General features: G+C 46.2%; 1 protein-coding gene across 1 annotated transcript in view; it reads right to left on the reverse strand.

The window, feature by feature from the left end:
* The window catches only part of SPTBN5 (spectrin beta, non-erythrocytic 5), a 273,171-nt gene that overhangs the window by 63,137 nt on the left and 191,839 nt on the right, over positions 1-18,195 (reverse strand). The window contains exons 43-48 of the mRNA XM_088471253.1: positions 17,715-17,877; positions 13,284-13,472; positions 13,070-13,147; positions 5,435-5,607; positions 4,817-4,907; positions 2,169-2,315 (exon numbers count right to left, since the gene is read on the reverse strand). Coding sequence (XP_088327379.1) covers positions 2,169-2,315; positions 4,817-4,907; positions 5,435-5,607; positions 13,070-13,147; positions 13,284-13,472; positions 17,715-17,877 — 841 coding nt within the window. The remainder of the gene's footprint in view (positions 1-2,168; positions 2,316-4,816; positions 4,908-5,434; positions 5,608-13,069; positions 13,148-13,283; positions 13,473-17,714; positions 17,878-18,195) is intronic.

Raw genomic sequence — 18,195 nt, forward strand, 5'->3', positions numbered from 1 at the left:
AGCGTTCACCATGCGTTCACGAAGATGGCCGCCGAGGAGCAGAGAGGAGGCTGGCCTGGGGGAGGAGCGCTGCCACAGGGCCAGTCGGCAGTATGCAGAGAGGGCTGTGTGCAGCGGGGGAGGAGCCGGCTGTGAGACAGGGAAGGCGCGCTCCCCTGGCATGCATTTAACCCCCGGGACGCCGCAGCGCTACCGCTCTGCTGCGGTCCGCTGTCCCAGGGGGTAGTGGAAGCACAGGTTACACACCTGGCTCCACGCTGCAGCCAGTCCCCAGGGAGCCCCCTGCCTGGGGACTCTGGACCATTTAACAGCGGGGACCCACCGCGGGACCCCGCTGCTTACCTTGCTGTCCCCCGTGATTCCGGCCATGGTCCGGAACCTCTAGGGTCAACGCTAGCTGTGACCCCAGATGCTCACCAGCATCCCCGGATCGGTACCGGCGTTCTGGTACCGGCGGGGGTGTAGGGAAGACAGCATGGACGTCAGGACTGACTGTCCATGCTGTACATCCAGATGTGCAGCCACAGCTGCATGCAGGAAAACTTCAGGGGCTCTTCTAGCCCCCACTCCCACTCCGGCCGGGCACCAAACTAAACTGAGGTGCCATGGCTCGGGGGCGGGCTATAGGAGGGGGATCCTAGTGCATCCTGGGAGGCTGAAAGCTTAACTCTATGGTGCCCGATGACTGATGTCACACCTATACCCAAGGTATCCTGTGGATACCCTATGGACCCTGAAGTAGAAATCAACAATGACAAAGTATCAACATGACATAATGACGACAGCTGTTTTTTTTTTTTTACCAATGATAGGGTCAGGCTGCGATTAGGGTTAGGCTGTGGTTGGGGATACTTACTTTGTCAATGGAAAACGGCATGGTCAACACGCCGACTGTCAACATTCACAATTGTGAATGTCGATCTCCCGTTCATGTTGACATTCAGAATGAAGACATTCAGAACATGTTGACAGTCTGAATATCATTATTTTGTATACCTTTAAGACTATAATTAAGTACATATAAAAAATATTTGGATCATCTTCCTATCCTGTTTAGGGTTATAATAGAAATATATAGGAAATCTAAATCCACACTAGTGTATGTATCAACTTCTTTCAATCACGAATACCTCAAACGTGCTGCTTTGGAATTTTTTTTAGTACCAAAATGTTGGTCCTGTCCTCATTTTCTTCTTAATTCATTAATATAGACTGTTTTTTTAAGCCAGATGTTCCAAGTTTTAAACATAAAACATAAACGTTCAGACCAAACACTATCACACAACAATTACTGACCCTTCTGTCCTCCTCTTCTCTGTAGGATCTGCTGTACATTGCAGCCGGTACAAACATACCTCTAGTGGGATCAAGCAGGCATCATGTTCCTATACAGACCCTTCAACCAACTGGACATTCTTTATTATGTCATTTCTAATATTATTGGTACAAAGGATGAGTTATATCAAATTATCATGGAACAATTACTGGCAGTAGCCCTAGGCTGCACACCGCCACACTGGGCAGTGGTGCCCGCTTTCCGTCTCCTTCTTATCTAGCAGGTGGAAGCTACGGTGTCATGCTTTGCTTTGCAGAGGGAATGTGGTGCTTGGCTACGACATCATAGTCAAGCGCCACACTCCCAAATCATAAGACATGAAGAAGCAACAGATTAAAGCGTCACAGCGTCTCAATGTCAGCAGCTAGCACTTCATATGGGTTCACCTATGGATAGGGTCGGCCTTGCATATGGATTATTACAGTAAGTCAACAATGAAAAGTACAATAGAAAAACCATTTAAGGGTAAATCCAAGAAAGGCACAGAAGTAGTGTTCAGGGGTGTTGAGACCTACCCAGGGCACAGGTGATACTCAGAGGACGTGACCATGCCCGTCCTGAAAAAATCAATGAAAAATACTATGCAGTGTGCGATGCAAAGGGAAGCTATTGTCCCCCTCCACAGCTGGCCTGGGCTCCTCGAACAAGCCCGGGCCAAATTATATGCTATCATACCTTGCAATATCTGTTAATGATCTCTAGGTAACTGGAACTAACAATTTCAACAAGCGGATTTGATCAATCTGCTCTAGATACAAATATTTATAGATCTTCTGAGTATTCTCATCAGTGCAAGAATCTGTAGTAACATGTAAAATGTTTCTGTAATTACAGCTTTGATGGTATCCAGTCGGTTTCGGTTTGATTTGATCTCTGCATCAAACGTTTGATGCTTCTGCAGCTTGGTCTGCAAGTTGCTGGGGTCTCTCCAGCTGTCATCCATGGCAATGCTGTTTTTCTCCAGCATCCAGGCACCCACCTGGCAGAAAATATATAAAGCAAGATCAAACAGCAGATGTGCCACGTAATGCCAGTGTTCCAAATAGATCTACTGTATATATATAATCAAATGTCCTCACTGACTGACTTATCAATGCCCAGCCCAAACCTTAGACCTGGAAACATGAAAATCAGGGGGGGGGGGGGGGGGATTTTCTTTCCATGACATAGGTAGCCAATATGCAGGGATTTTTCGAAATTCAACTCCTAAGGGGGTGAACAGGGCAAAGATATTTCCTACCCCTGTGCAATGTCCTGCCTGACTGACTGATTGTGGCTGCAGCATAGTTCAGTATTCAAACACCAACTGTCATCCCAAGTGCTGCCAAACATCACTGGCAGTTGGTGTGGCTGCCCTATTTGAATAGTGAGGGAAGGGAATGTGTTACTACAGAGGTGAGAGAGGAAAATATGTTACTACAGAGGAATAGGAGGGGAATGTGTTACAACAGCAGTAAGATGGGAATGTGTTACTACAGAGGTGAGGGAGGGGAATGTGTTACTATACAGGTATAGGAGAGGAATGTGTTACTACACCAGTGAGGGAGGAGAATGTGTTACTACACAGGGGAGGGAGGGGAATGTCAAATGTGTTACTACAGGGTGAGGGAAGGGAATGTGTTACAACACGGAAGAAGGAGAGGAATGTGTTACTAAAAGGGGTGTGCAAGGATAATGTGTTACTACAGAGGTGAGGGAGGGGAATGTGAGAGGTAAGAGAGGGGAATAAGCTACTGCAGGTGTGAGTGAGGGTAATGTGTTACTACAGGTGTGAGGGAGGGGATGTGTTATTACAAAGGTATAGGAGGGGAATGTGTTACTACACAGGTGAGGGAGGAGAATGTGTTACTACACGGGTGAGTGAGGATAATGTGTTACTACAGAGGTGAGGGAGTGGAATATATTAGTACACAGGTGAGTGAGAGAAATGAGTTACTACAGAGGTGAGTGAGAATAATGTATTAGTACACAGGTGAGGGAGTGGAATGTGTTAGTACATAGGTGAGGGAGTGTAATGTCTTACAATAGCAGTGAGGGAGGGGATGCATTACTATAGAGGTGAAGGATTAATGTGTTACTGGAGAGGTGAGATGGAAATGGAAACAGTAAATATCTAAGGTCTACCCGGGTGAAACCGGGTACATCAGCCAGCATACTATGATATTAATGAACATTTTCTAGATTTATTTATATATCACGGTGTACAGTGACTTCTTTGGGACCTTTATGCACGTACTTTAACTTGGCCACTGATCATATGTAGGTGGATTTAGATGCAGACATTGATAGATTAGGTGAGTGCTGCAAAGTATTGTGGCTGATAATGGCACACAAGTCAGCTCAACATCATGGTGTCAGTTTATGATATTCATTTTCACTAACCCCTTCAAACTCTCTTTCAAGATGAACTTGAGTCAGCAATGGTTTGTTATATAAGACAGATGTGCCTTTAGAACTTTCCTAAATTGTTTCCTTAAGGGGCACATCCACTAGACGATATACTCCCTGTCCAATCTTTACACGATTTTCCCTTGATTTTTTCCCTTGAAATTTTATCTTTCAGTCTGAACAATTTGAAAACGATTTGCAAACTATCTTTAATAGATCAAGTGAAATTGACCTACATGTTCAGTCGACTGACAAGACGATCAAATGACCAGCGGGAGCGCGCATCGTTGATCGTTAACGACCAAACACTGCGCGATTTATAAACACTTTTTAAACGATTGAACGATAACGACGTCGTTATCGTTCAATCGCCTGCTAAAATCGTGTAGTGGATGCCCCCCTTAAGTCTCTGAGTGTTTCCAGTTCTTGGTGACACTGCGTTATCTTTGGTAACAGGTGAAGTGAGTTTTAGGATGAGCAGCTAGCTTTATATTCTTGTAAATTATAGACAATGTTTATGCTGTTTATTGCAAAATACTTGGTGTATGGAGTTTGCTGTGCATAGTAATAAGACATAAGATATCTGGCATCTTGTATGTAAACAGCAGCATGGAAAGATGGCTTGGCTGCAAGTGTATAACCTTGCCTCTTGGTCATCAGGCCCCAAGGCAACATCAAATGTCTGAGTAAGACACCAAGGGGTATATTTACTAAAGTGACAGTTTTTAGAAGTGGAGATGTTGCCCATAGCAACCAATCCGATTCTAGCTATTATCTTCTAGAAGGTGCTAGTTAAATAGAATCTGACTGGTTGCTATGGGCAACATCTCCACATCTAAAAACCCGCACTTTAGTAAATATACTCCCCAAGCCGCTGTTTGCGCTGGAAAAGAGTTTTCCTTAAAGCATTTTGTCTACTGTAGGTGAATTTTAAATACCATTAGTGTTGTCTGTGTGCTATAGGCATATGGACAAAAGTATGAGTTGGGGCCTCTGGTTTGAGCAAAGCATAAGGCACCATCTAAACAGGATAGGACATTGGTACGTAATGCTGCAGTTCCTTTTCCTCTTGCCATAATATTCATACTGTACCTCATATGAGCTCCTGATGAATTTCTGCAGATGCCTGGAATCTTCCAGCTTATTATTACGAGCCTCGGACAATTTGAGGAGTTTCTTTTTCCTGGTGCAAAACCAGAAAGCAACACTCTAAAAACCATGCAACAAGGGATCTGGATACTAAGGGGTATATTTACTAAAGTGTGGATTTTTAGAAGTGGAGTTGTTGCCCATAGCAGCTACTGTACTAGAAGATAATAGCTAGAATCTCATTGGTTGCTATGGGCAACAACTCCACTTCTAAAAACTTGCACTTTAGTAAATATAACCCTAATAGTTGGCATATTCAGTCTTAGCTCTATTGGCAACTTAACTGAATAGAGGTCCCATAAAGATCTATCATACTTAATGTACAGTAACTAGAAACAGAAAAATACAGTGAACGGGCAGTGTCAGCCCCAGGTCTAGTAGCGCCCAGTGTGAGCATTTTTGGAGCACCCAAAAATTATACCACTAAAATAATGTTCAGTGGTAATCTTGTATGATATTTAGTAATATATAGAATTACAAAACATGAAAGATCGTTATACCCTAGAAAAATGGAGTGGCACTGGTCGTCCTACGCCTGGCACCTACATGCCCAACTCTTACCGCTCCAGTACAGCCTGGCATTTACTGGCGATGTTCTCAGAGTCATAATGCTGGTTGTCCTGCAGCTGTTTGGCAAATGATTCCATCTCATCAATTTTGTCCATCTGGGCATCAAGAGCTTTTTGAAACTTCTCGTGTTTGTGCTGTAGACTTTCCACACTAGCTACTGAGTCCTAGAGGAAAAGCACCATACAGAATAAAATTGCTGGACTCAGAGCTTACAATAGAATCGGCAGTGATGTAATCCCCGAGCTGTTTATGTAATCACAGTACCTGGAAGCAGTAAGTAGCCAGCCACATTTTACATTTCGTTGTTTTGATAGTGATGTAGAATATTTCAAATAAAAAAAAAAAAACATTTGCTGGAAGGAAAATAAATATCCATGTACGGGTTATGTGTGAGGACGACACCGCGGTTAGCTATTTAATTCCCTACTAATTTATTTTCCAGCCATACTTCTGCTGGACCATCATAGAAAAGACCACCCACTGTGTAGACTGTAATAAAAGACAATATTATTTTCTACAAGAATTGTCAGTATCTGCTATTAATATGTTTAAAGAAAGTTTTTGGTACAGTATATTGTAAAATGATTTGCAACAGCTCACATATATAAGATGACACTTCATTTAAGAATTAATACAATTAAAGAAATGGTTCATAAATGTTGTTGTAACTATTATGGAAGAGCCTACATAATGAAGGACAATATTTGTATACAGGTTTAAAGGATCAAATGAAAAAAACAAAAAAAAATGTAATTATGTTGGTTCTACTTAATAAAAACAGGATTTTGGTACTTACCGTTAAATCCATTTCTCCGATTCCACAGGGGACACTGGAGCTTCATGACAGTGGGGTATAGACGGTGGGTTGAGTTGAGCCTGGCACTTTAAAAATCTACAAGTGTGACTGGCTCCTCCCCCTCTATGCCCCATCAACCCCAGTTTTAAAGAACTGAGCCCGAGAGGAGACGGAGAACAGACTGAAGAACAGAGAAGGAGAACAGGAAAAGAAACATCCAACATACTGACACACTGCAAGAACACAGCAGGCTGCAGTGATAAACAGTCACACAATAAAAACAGACAAACTGCAACAGAACTGAAGCAGAACAAGCAACTGAGAACAGGCAAGAAGCACTGGGTGGGCGTCCAGTGTCCCCTGTGGAATCGGAGAAATGGATTTAACGGTAAGTACCAAAATCCTGTTTTCTCCTTCATCCACTAGGGGACACTGGAGCTTCATGACAGTGGGGACGTCCCAAAGCTACCCTCCTGGGGGGGAGAGTGCTGAACGCCCTGCAAGACACTACGACCAAAATTTGAAGCAGAAGCCGCAAAAGTGTCAAATCTGTAGAAACGTACAAAAGTATGAACCGAAGACCACGTCGCTGCCCTACAAAGCTGTGAAGCCGAGACACCTCTACGTGCCGCCCAAGAAGTACCCACAGAGCGCGTAGAATGCGCAGAAATGGATACCGGCGGTGGTCGAGCAGAAGCAACATATGCCTGACGAATAGTCAGACGAATCCACCTGGCCAAAGTTTGTTTAGACGCAGGCCAGCCACGCCGATTAGCATCATAAAGGACGAATAGAGCCTCTGATTTACGTAGCCCCTCAGTACGGGACACATAAATGCGGAGTGCCCGAACCACATCCAAGGAGTGAGAATCCCCAGAAGAGTCCGACAACGCTGTCACTACAATCGGCTGATTCAGATGAAAACCCGAGACCACCTTGGGCAAAAAGGAAGGCCGGGTACGAAGTTCCGCCCGATCTTCGTGAAAAATCAAGTAAGGGGAACGGCAGGACAAGGCTCCAAGTTCAGACACACGTCTGGCCGAAGCCAGGGCCAATAAAAGGATCATCTTCCAAGTCAAATACTTCAATTCCACCTCCTGCAAAGGCTCAAAGGTGGATGACTGAAGAAAAGATAAAACAAGATTCAGGTCCCAAGGAGCCGTGGGTGGCACAAAGGGGGGGCTGAATTCTAAGTACCCCTTGAAAAAAGGTCTGAACCTCCGGAATCAGAGCTAGGCGACGCTGGAAAAAAATAGAAAGAGCAGAAATCTGCACTTTAAGCGATCCCAAGCGTAACCCCGCATCGAGGCCTTTTTGAAGAAAAAGAAGAAGACGTGGTAAATGAAAAGAGGAAGTGGAGGATCCACGACCTTCACACCAGGAGATATAAGCCCTCCAAATGCGATGATAATGCGATGATGTTACCGGTTTTCTAGCCCTAAGCATGGTAGGAATGACCGACCTAGGAACTCCATGGCTTCTTAGGATGGCGGTCTCAATAGCCACGCCGTTAAACGAAGCCGCCGTAAATCTGGGTACACACATGGACCCTGTTGTAGAAGGTCCGATCGTAGCGGAAGAGGCCAAGGTTCGTCTGCCAGAAGGAATAAAAGATCGGAGTACCAAACCCGACGAGGCCAATCCGGAGCCACTAGGATGACTGTGGACGACTCTCGTTTGATCTGCTTGAGAATCCGAGGGAGGAGCGGAAACGGTGGGAACAGGTACACAAGGCTGTACGGCCAAGGGATCAGTAAAGCATCCGCTCCCACCGCTGCCGGATCCATGGTCCTGGAGCAGTAAAGGGGTAGTTGATGATTTATCCGAGATGCCATCAGGTCTATCTGTGGCTTCCCCCATCTGCAAACCAGTTGATGAAAGACCTCGGGATGAAGGGACCACTCCCCGGGATGAAGATCCTGATGACTGAGGTAGTCCGCTTCCCAGTTGTCGACCCCCGGAATAAACACTGCGGAAATGACCTCTACGTGTCTTTCTGCCCACAGAAGGATGCAACTGGCTTCTCTCATTGCCATCCGACTGCAGGTTCCCCCTTGGCGATTTATGTATGCCACTGCCGTGGCGTTGTCGGATTGTATCCGAACCGGAAGTCCTCGTAACAGAGGAGCAGCCTGTATCAAAGCTCTGTAGACTGCCCGCAGTTCGAGAACATTGATTGGTAAGAGGGACTCCTGCTGCGACCAAAGCCCCTGGAAGTGATTGTCCAGAACCACCGCTCCCCATCCGCGGAGGCTGGCGTCCGTGGTGACCAAGGTCCAATTCCAAATTCCGAAGCGCCGACCCGCTAACAGATGCTCCGTCCGAAGCCACCAGAGCAAGGATATGCGGGTCCGGGGAGACAGACGCACCAGCCGATGCATCTATAGGTGGGACCCGGACCACTGAGACAGAAGATCCAGTTGAAATATTCTGGAGTGAAGTCTGCCGAATTGGATGGCCTCGAAGGAAGCCACCATTTTCCCCAGGAGACGGATGCAAAGATGCACAGATACTTTCGAACCAGCTCCTGTATGGCTAGGGCCTTGTCCCTTGGCAAGAATATACGAAGCAGAACAGTGTCTAGAATCATTCCTAGGAACTGAAGTCTCTGGGACGGCATCAACTGAGACTTCTGGAAGTTCACAATCCATCCATGTTGAATGAGAATCTGATGTGTAAGGGACACTTGGTGTAAAAGGACTTCTGCCGTCGGAGCCTTGATGAGTAAATCGTCTAGGTACGGAACTATTGTCACCCCCCGAGAGCGCAAGTGAGACACCATGACGGCCATCACTTTGGTGAATACCCTGGGAGCTGACGAGAGACCGAATGGCAGGGCCTGAAACTGGAAATGAGCTTCCCTGATGGCAAATCTGAGGAAAGCCTGGTGAGGAACCCAAATTGGGACATGCAGATAGGCGTCCTTGATATCTATCGACACCAGAAACTCTTCTGCCTCTAGTCCCGCAATGACAGAATGGAGAGATTCCATCTTGAACCTGTGAAATGAAAGATACTGGTTCAAGGATTTCAGATTCAGAATGGGTCTGACTGACCCATCTGGTTTCGGAACCACAAAAAGGTTTGAGTAAAACCCTTGTTGTCTTTGTGCAGTGGGAACCGCCACAAGGACCTCGGCCAGCAAAAGTTTCTCGATCGCTTGACGCAAAATTAGTTGCTTCAAGGGATCGACGGGCAAACCTGTTGTAAAATAACGCCCAGGAGGAGTGAAAGCGAACTCGATCTTGTACCCTTGAGATACCAGATTTCGAACCCAAGTATCTGGAGAAGTCCGTCTCCAAACCTCCGAGAAACGCTGGAGGCGAGCCCCCACCTTCGGATTTCCGAGATGGGATGGGAGCCCGTCATGCCACAGGCTTGTCTGCTGGCTTGGGATCTGGACGGCGGCCAATATTTGCTTGACGTCCTCTAGCACGGCCTCCTCGCCCCGCTGAAGACGAACCTCGCGATCGTCCCTGAAATCTTGCCGATGCTCGAAAGGAACGAAAGGAAGGTCCCCTAAACGAGCGACGCGGAGGAGGTGCTGATGAAGGTAGAAAAGTACTCTTACCTCCAGTGGCCAGCGAGATCCATTTGTCCAGCTCTGGACCAAATAAAATATCGCCTGTGAAAGGAAGAGCTTCCACTGCTCTTTTTGACTCTGCATCCGCTTGCCAGGCACGAAGCCAAAGTGCCCGGCGAACAGAGACCGCCGAAGCAGAAATCCTAGCGCCTACCTGGCCGATATATCTGGAGGCGTCTCCTAAGTATACAGCAGACTCCTGAATATGTTCTGCCAAGGTAATCAGATCTGCCCGCGGAGTGCTGGATCTAAGACCCTCAGTCAATTGTTCCGCCCACTTTTCCACAGCCTTGTTGACCCAAGATCCTACCAAGGCCGGCCGGAGAAGTGCACCTGCGGCCGTCTAAATGGATTTCAAAGTGGTTTCTAATCTCCGCTCTGAGGTTTCCTTCAATGTAGTAGCTCCTGGAACAGGTAACGTGGTCTTCTTTGACAACCGAGAAACCGAAGAATCCACAGGTGGCGGGGTCTCCCACCTCTTCCTATTTTCCGCAGGAAATGGGTAAAGAGAGAAAAAGCGCTTAGGAATCTGGAATTTACGGTCCGGATTCTGCCAGGCTGCCGTCATCTGTTCGTCCAACTGGAGAGAAACAGGGAATGTGACGGCCATCTTCTGTGACCTGGCAAATAAGGAGTCTTCTAACGATTCTGGAGCTTCCTGGCCAGAAATCTTAAGAACTTCCCTTACCGCTAGAATGAGTGCGTCAATACCTTGCAATGCCTCAGGTTCTTGTGAGTAAGTCTCTACGTCTGATTCGTAGAGCATCTCCCCTTCCTCCTGAGACGAGTGATCCGCTGCCGAATCCTCATCCGACTGGAGAACCGCCGGAAGAGCCCTCTTTTTAGATGAGCGACTTACCGTAGCTTCAGGAGCTTTAGACGCAGAACCCATCGCTTGAGCAAGGCTATTCACCGAGCGGACTAAATTCTGAGCCCACGCTGGTTCTGCTAGAAAAGAAGGGTGAGATGTGCCAGGTAGATCTCTGGCAGACTCCCGTTCCCTACGGGAAGCGGCTAATTCAGAAGAAAGGTCCGCCATGACCCCGACCAAACTATTTATGAAGGAGGGAGTGACAGACTGCGTGTTAGCACTGTCTGCTTCACACGTCTCGCACAGGGAAGACCCTTCGGAGCGAGCATGGGTAAATTTCTTCCTGCACTTAGTGCAGGCAAACAGCTTTTGTGATGCAGTTTTTTCTGCCCTGGATGTCATCATGTACTCACAGACAAGCACCACATACAATTCAGGAATGCAGAAGAAGTATAGGGAGAAGCAGAATTACAATAATAATGCTACTCAAGTATGGGAGCAGACAGAGCAATAAGGGAGGAGCAGAATTTCAATAATAATGCAACTCAGTAACAGGGGCAGACAGGCATATAAGGGAGGAGCAGTCAATAGGACCAGAAAGCAGTTAAAAACACCCTCTGTATTTACAGACCCCTGTAGAAGCTGTCCACTGCTCTCAGTTTTCTCCTCTCCCCCTCCGCTCAGTGCCTTCAGTCTCTCTGAGGCGCCACTCCCGTTCAGAGCGCGCCAAACTAGCCCAGGCAGTGAAGGAGGAAGAGGAGGAGGGACCCATAAGCTCCTCCTCCTAATGGCCGCCGCTTTGTATGCGCGCGGCATACACTTATACAGTGGGGACGTTCTCACCTCTGTGTTCCCGCACTGACAGCAGGGGCCAGCGGCACGACCGCCAGTGATAACCGTGCCGGTGCCTTTTACACAAGCACCGGCACGCAGAGGTAGGAATGCTGCTCCGAGCCTACCTAACAGCCAGCGCCGGTGTTCTATCACAACACCAGCGTGGCACTGACATCCGCGCGCTGTTACCAGACCCAGCCGTTATTTTCACCTCTCCTGCTAGTCAGGAGAGGTGTGCTACTCACCGGGCTGCTGCGGCCAGAGCGCTGGGCAGTGAGGGGAGAGCGGGGACCCGGACACAAGCCAGTGGTAGCTGTGGCGGGCCCCGCTGAGTCTGATGACTCCTAACTGCCTAAAGCAGCCTCCCCTCCATAGGGTGACCGGACACAGGCTGCAGTAGCCGTGTGGTCCCCTCTCTGGCGGCTCCCACGATGCAGGCAGACTGTCACAGCTAACAGTCTGCCTGTCCTCTTGCTGATGACTCTTTGGTTCTTTTACATTTATATAAAAATTAATATAAGGGCTGGAGACAGCCCCTGTGCACCGGCTCTACTCAGGCACATTCTAAAAACTGGGGTTGATGGGGCATAGAGGGGGAGGAGCCAGTCACACTTGTAGATTTTTAAAGTGCCAGGCTCAACTCAACCCACCGTCTATACCCCACTGTCATGAAGCTCCAGTGTCCCCTAGTGGATGAAGGAGAAAATACGGTAATACATTAGAAAGAATCTAAGCAAGTAGTTCTTAATTGGTCGTGCTCAAGGGTCCACGGCCAATTAGTTTTCTTGGGTGTCTTACTGTACATGAATTTGTATGAGTTCGATGCTGCTCCGCCCGAAAATTAATTGTGGAGTGAAAAAATTTCAAATTATTTGTCCATAAGTTGTAATTGGGGAAGGGTCTGTTAGGTAAATATTATAAGCAAAATGGTACAACTGGTAGGTCTATAATTTTTTTCTTGTCGTTTTAACTATTTAATTATCATATTGGATTATAATGACAAACATTTTTGTACTCAAACGACTATTTAATGTATTTTTTTCTGTACCCTTTTTCAGAAGTATGCACAGGTCTCTGGTTGTTCTTCCATTCAGCAAATATATAGTAAGCAGAAATATAAACAGTACTTCCACAGGAACCTCAGACTACTACTGCTACTTGCCCAGCAAAGTTGGAACATGGATGGGTGCATGGGACAAAAAGTAGGCCCTGAATATGGGACCCCATCCATAATCTGCACACTTCCTTGGCGCTTTCAAGTATGGTGGCATAGCTGGCAACATTTTAAGGACTACGTTGTTGCTGCAGTTAAGCACATCACTGTTTTGGTGACCTTGGGGGACTACAATTCCCATCACAATGGGTTGACTGAATTTCTAAGGATCAAACTTTTTGCATTTGAAATGCTTCTCTTTAATACATATGAACTTGAAGTAGATTGTAAGATCTGCATTGCAAGCATTGAAAAATAGGGCAATTTTCATAGTTAACTCCTTAAAGCCTGGCTCTGTACCTGGAAATTAAGGACAGTTGACAGTTGACAGCTATGTAACAATGCAACTGTGCGTTTACAGAAGTGACATAAATATACATTCCACCTACCCCCAAATCTTCATTGGCTAAGAAAGCCTCCTTACTGTTCAACCAACTTTCATTCTGATCAACAATACTGAAAAATGTCTGCAAAACAGAATTTGTCAAGAAGCATATTAATACTGTGTATATAATGTTAATGCCAAATGTTTGCATATATTGAAGTCTTAGCAAATACTGTAGATAAATCTTGAACAGATTGGTAAAAAAATACCCATCTAACCTGTAGGTCACGAGCCTGGCACAGTTTAAGATTTTGTTCTCTCCAGGATTTAATCAGGTCAGCCCAGGTTTCTTCCATTCTGGAGACAGCAAGTCGTATATCATCAGCTGCATAATGTCCCGAGTTACTAAGCTTCTGTCCAGAGGTCTTCACCAAGTTCAACCTTTCTGTCCGAGCTTCTATCTCTACCTGATGTAAGGAGCAATTTGGAGAAAGTAACATGATCATAATCTGTTTTAAAGGTTTAAGTTCTATTATCATTGATAATCTGTTTTTATTATTTAAAGTCTATTTTATGATAATATGGGTTTATTATGTAAAGTCTATTTTATGATAATATGGGTTTATTATGTAAAGTGTAATTTTTCTGTACACTTTTTTTCAGAGGTATGCATAGTTCTTTATGCATATTCCTACATTTCAATGGTTATTTTTACTTTTTATTTGGTGACTGTTAAATGATAAAGTCATTTCATGGGTATGGAAAATTATGTGTGGTATTTCAAATATCTAAAGCCCAATAAACAATGAAATTGCATAACTCAGAACAGGGCTTCCATGAGGAACCTCAGGTCCAATGTGCCAACTTCTTGGCAAGAGCTGGGTCTGCGTTTCAGGTGAAGGGTTTGCAAATGTATTGGTCCAAGACATATTAATGATTGAAACAACGAAAATGAAAGAGTTTAAAGTCACTCCCTAGGGTAGGTGTGGGCAATTAGCAGCCCCCCAGCTTTTGTAGAACTACAAATCCCAGCATGCCCTGCCACAGTTTTGCTATTTGGTCATGCTAAACCTGTTGCAATGCATGCTGGGATTTGTAGTTCAACAATAGCTGGAGGGACGGTTATTATGGAAATCTGTTGATTCAATGATCTGTATATTGGTCATTCAAAGAGCGGTATTGGCTAGTGCTGAGATGGGTTGCAGTCTCATGCTCCAAATGGCATAACAGCTGTCATGTAAATGGGATTTAATATTCAGCCAGGGGCTACAATCCTCACAGTCCTTCACAAGACATACATTACCAACCCCACACAACAATACTGTGGAAGAGATAAGTCAAAGTTATGCGGTGTAATTCTAGAGAGTTTAACCCTACTTTTTATTTTCAGTCTGCACTTACAGATGTGTCCTCATACATCTAGCCTCAATACTCCACACAGTGCGACTTGCCTGGCCTGAGTGAGCTGCCAGAACCTGTGTTACTCTACTAGCGTTGCACCAGCAGAGTGTGCTGATTAATTTCATATGTGACACTTGTATATCTGTGTGCGACTCTGTATAGAACCATAATGGAACTTGGAATAAAAAAAAGCTGCGGCAGCAACATTGTAGCACTGCATATACAGATTCAGGACCTCATTCAGAGCCGGACGCTATTTGCGCTCGCTCGTCCAGAAAAAGGGGCTGGCTATTTAAACTGACCGTTTGCTCTTTGCGGTCTGTTGACGCCTCTATGTCTGAACGAGCGAACAAAACATGCGGACGTTATTTTGTTAAAAACGCCCCCTGGCCGCTCGCATCATAAGTCATCTCCGCTATTTATTAGATTAATCGAGTACATCGAAAGGCGAATGAACTGCTCGCTATTCTTGTGGTAGGATTTTCCTACCGCAATCATGCGAGTAGTTCTGGCTAAAAGACACCCAACTGACGTGGTAGATGACGCTGCTTTGTTAATTATGCACACCCTTAAAACGCCCGTTTTGACCGTTTGGCACGCTTGCGTTCGGATCTCCACTCCCCGTTTTCAAGCACCTTCCCCTGTTACCACCCACAAATGTCCCATAACTTCTGTATCTAAAACAAATAGCCTACTATTAATGTTATTTATGTGTGGTACGCCTATCGTAATGCAACAAGCTTCCATGTAAGGTCTAGTGTCACAGGGTAGGGTCTGACAACATTTAGCGTATGGCATGACATCAAAGGGGAGAGAGGTTCAAAAATATAAGATGACTGCAGATTAAGGGATACAGATACAATTCCTCTTGCAGCCTGTACAGAGGGGTACAGTAGTATAATACTATCAATAAAATATATTTCCTTTGTATTAGGCATTATTAAGGAAACAACATTTTTGAGGCTACTGTGCCTGCAAAATGTAAATTGGAAGCTGATTGGTTAGTACTTTATCTCTCAAAATGTTATCTCTCTCCCAGCTTTGATAAATATCAGCGACATGCGGTGAGATCAATGGCTGGGGAGGCAGACATGTATATCAAAACTCTGGAGCATGACAGGGATTATGATACTGGAGGGAGTATGACAGGGAGTATGATACTGGAGGGAGTATGACATTGAGTATGATACTGGAGGGAGTATGACAGGGGAGGCTCTGTCTCCCCTGCCTATCCTGACTGCATGTCCCTGATAAATACCCCCCTATATACTAAGCGAAGACACTGTTATTTGAACTTTGTGTATATTACACAGTCGCTCTTATGGACGTCGTAATCCGACAGTGTTAGTCGAGTGGCATATGAGTGGAGTAGTTTGATTTATCATACAGGATTATTTGGTGGGATGACAATTGTCCTACTAGCAACTTATCTCCACAATATATAGATACATTGTATTTAAGATCCGAGAATTTTTGACACAAGCTACTTTGTCTCCTTTTGGCTCTATCAGCACGGACATTGTTTACTACAGGAATGGGTATGAAGTCCCGGCGGCTGAATAGCCGCCAGTTCATATCCCGACACCGGCAGCCCGAAGGGAGAAGATCCCGGCAGGGCAGGTAAGTACCCTATCCCTAACCCTCTCCCCCCCTAACCCTCCCTTAGTGGTGCCTAACCCTAACCTCCCCTTACCTCTCCCTAAACCTAACCCTCCCGGGGGGTGCTTAGACCTAATCTCCCCCCCAGGGGTGCCAAACCCTAACCCTCCCCCCTAGGCAGGGGCGTATCTATAGTGGGTGCAGGGTGTGCGGGGCAGACGGGTCCCTGGATCCAGGGGGGCCCCGCACCGCACACCCTGCACCCATAGTATTACTTACCTCTCCGGAGTCCCACATCGGTGCGGGGGTCCGGCGCTGTAAAAATGACTGGAAAATGTCAGCCGCGGCCATTTTCCTGTCGTTTGTGCATGCGCAGTACAGGGAAATTGGCAGCCGCGGCCATTTTCCGGGTGACCAGCGCATACTCTATAGACTCTGGGCTCACTCTAGTACCCAGAGTCTATAACTCCGGCGCTGGCCGCGCACAGCTCAGTCCGCTGCCGGCCACCGGACAAAGAGGAGGGGGCCCGTGTGCAGTCTCCGAAATGCTCCTGCCCCTAGGGTTGCCTAACCCTAACCTCCCCCTCCAAACCTAACCCTAACCCCGCTAGGCTCCCTACACCTAACCCTTCTCCCCCGCGGCTAACGCTAGGGGCACCCCGGACTTACCTTGTTCGGGCAGGCATCCTTCGGCGTTCCGGCGTTGGGATTAACATAGACGTGGGTATTTCGGCACCTATCTTGACTCTCTTTTCGGGTTTCCGACATCGGTGTTGAGACCTTGCCTTGCGGCCACATAACTACTTCTCTTTACTATACTAGATTACAATTGCACAGAACAACACTATATGTTTCTATGGCCCTGATTCAGAGCCGGACGCTCTGACCAGAGCGCTCGCTCTGAATCAGGGCCCACCTCCATTAATATGGAGCGTCCTCCTGGACGCTCGTATAGCTGTGGGTCACCACTCACAGCATATACGAGCGTGCAGGATGATGGTCGCGATGGTCTTGACAATCGCGACCATCGAAACTTCGAGCAAAAGCCTGCGGTTGAGTTTTTCAACCGCAAGGCCAGGAGTGATTTTTGCTCTATCAGAGCCAAAATCACTCCCACTGACATCACTAGTGATGTCAGTGGGGCCGGCTTCAGACGGTAGGCGTTCCCTTGGGAACGCCTCCGTCTGGTAGGCACGCCCACCAAAGGGGGCGTGCTGTCAGTCAACATCGACAGCACGCCCCCTTTGATGAGACACTCCGAGCGAAGGAAAGTCCTTTGCTCGTCGCGTCTCGCACATGCGCACGACGGAGCTCAATCCGTCGTGCGCATGCGCAGTGCAGACCATCGACCCACTTGCGAGCGGACAGCCGCTCGCGAGTGGGTCTGAATGAGGGCCAATATTCCTTTTTTATATATCTGCCGGCAGAATATTATTTTATATTATCTATAATGTTATTTAGGAAGTATTTTTAGTGTTTCTTATGTAGTAATCACTGTGATTTAAATTGATATGATATATAAAACATTTTTAAAAAGTTGGGCGCCTCAATCATTTTTTCTGACTTGTCAAGTACATGAGTAGTTGAATTTTTCAGTATGAGCGCAACACCATTGTATTTACGATTTCAAAATGGCAAAGCCTCCACCCAAACACCCCTCACCTAAAAACAAAAAGTACATGTAGGTCATCGTTTAGACAGCTATGTACCTTCCTCTCCTGGTGTTCCTCAATTCTGGCTTCAACATCTCCTGCATTTTTTGGCAAACCAGCTCCTTCCATCAGGGCTTGAAGTTTCTGCATCCAGTTCATTATCTCTCGAATATCAGCGTTGAACCTTTGCAGATGGTAAGAGGCGTCTAATTTCTCCTTCCTGCCAAGGAATGAAACATGTTGTTCGGTGGAGTAGACAGAATGGGCTCGGATAATGCTCAGTACACACTTTCTCTGCCAGGAGGGATACGCCAATGAAGCATGGCACCATATTTCATCCATAAAGCTGGATACTTTTATAGCACAACCACAAAGGATTATCTATAAAAGCACAGCACAGCTCTCTATGTGGTGTCATTTGCACAGCTGAATGGAAGTCCATATAAGTAAACATAACTCACTAATTTCTTACCATTTACAAAATAACTTTTTTTTTTTTTAAAGCTGACGGCAATGACCAGTATCTAAAACCCCACCC

Source organism: Taudactylus pleione, unplaced genomic scaffold (genome assembly GCF_031769625.1).
Source record: "Taudactylus pleione unplaced genomic scaffold, aTauple2 ptg000113l, whole genome shotgun sequence".
In the NCBI taxonomy this organism is placed as follows: Eukaryota; Metazoa; Chordata; class Amphibia; order Anura; family Myobatrachidae; genus Taudactylus; species Taudactylus pleione.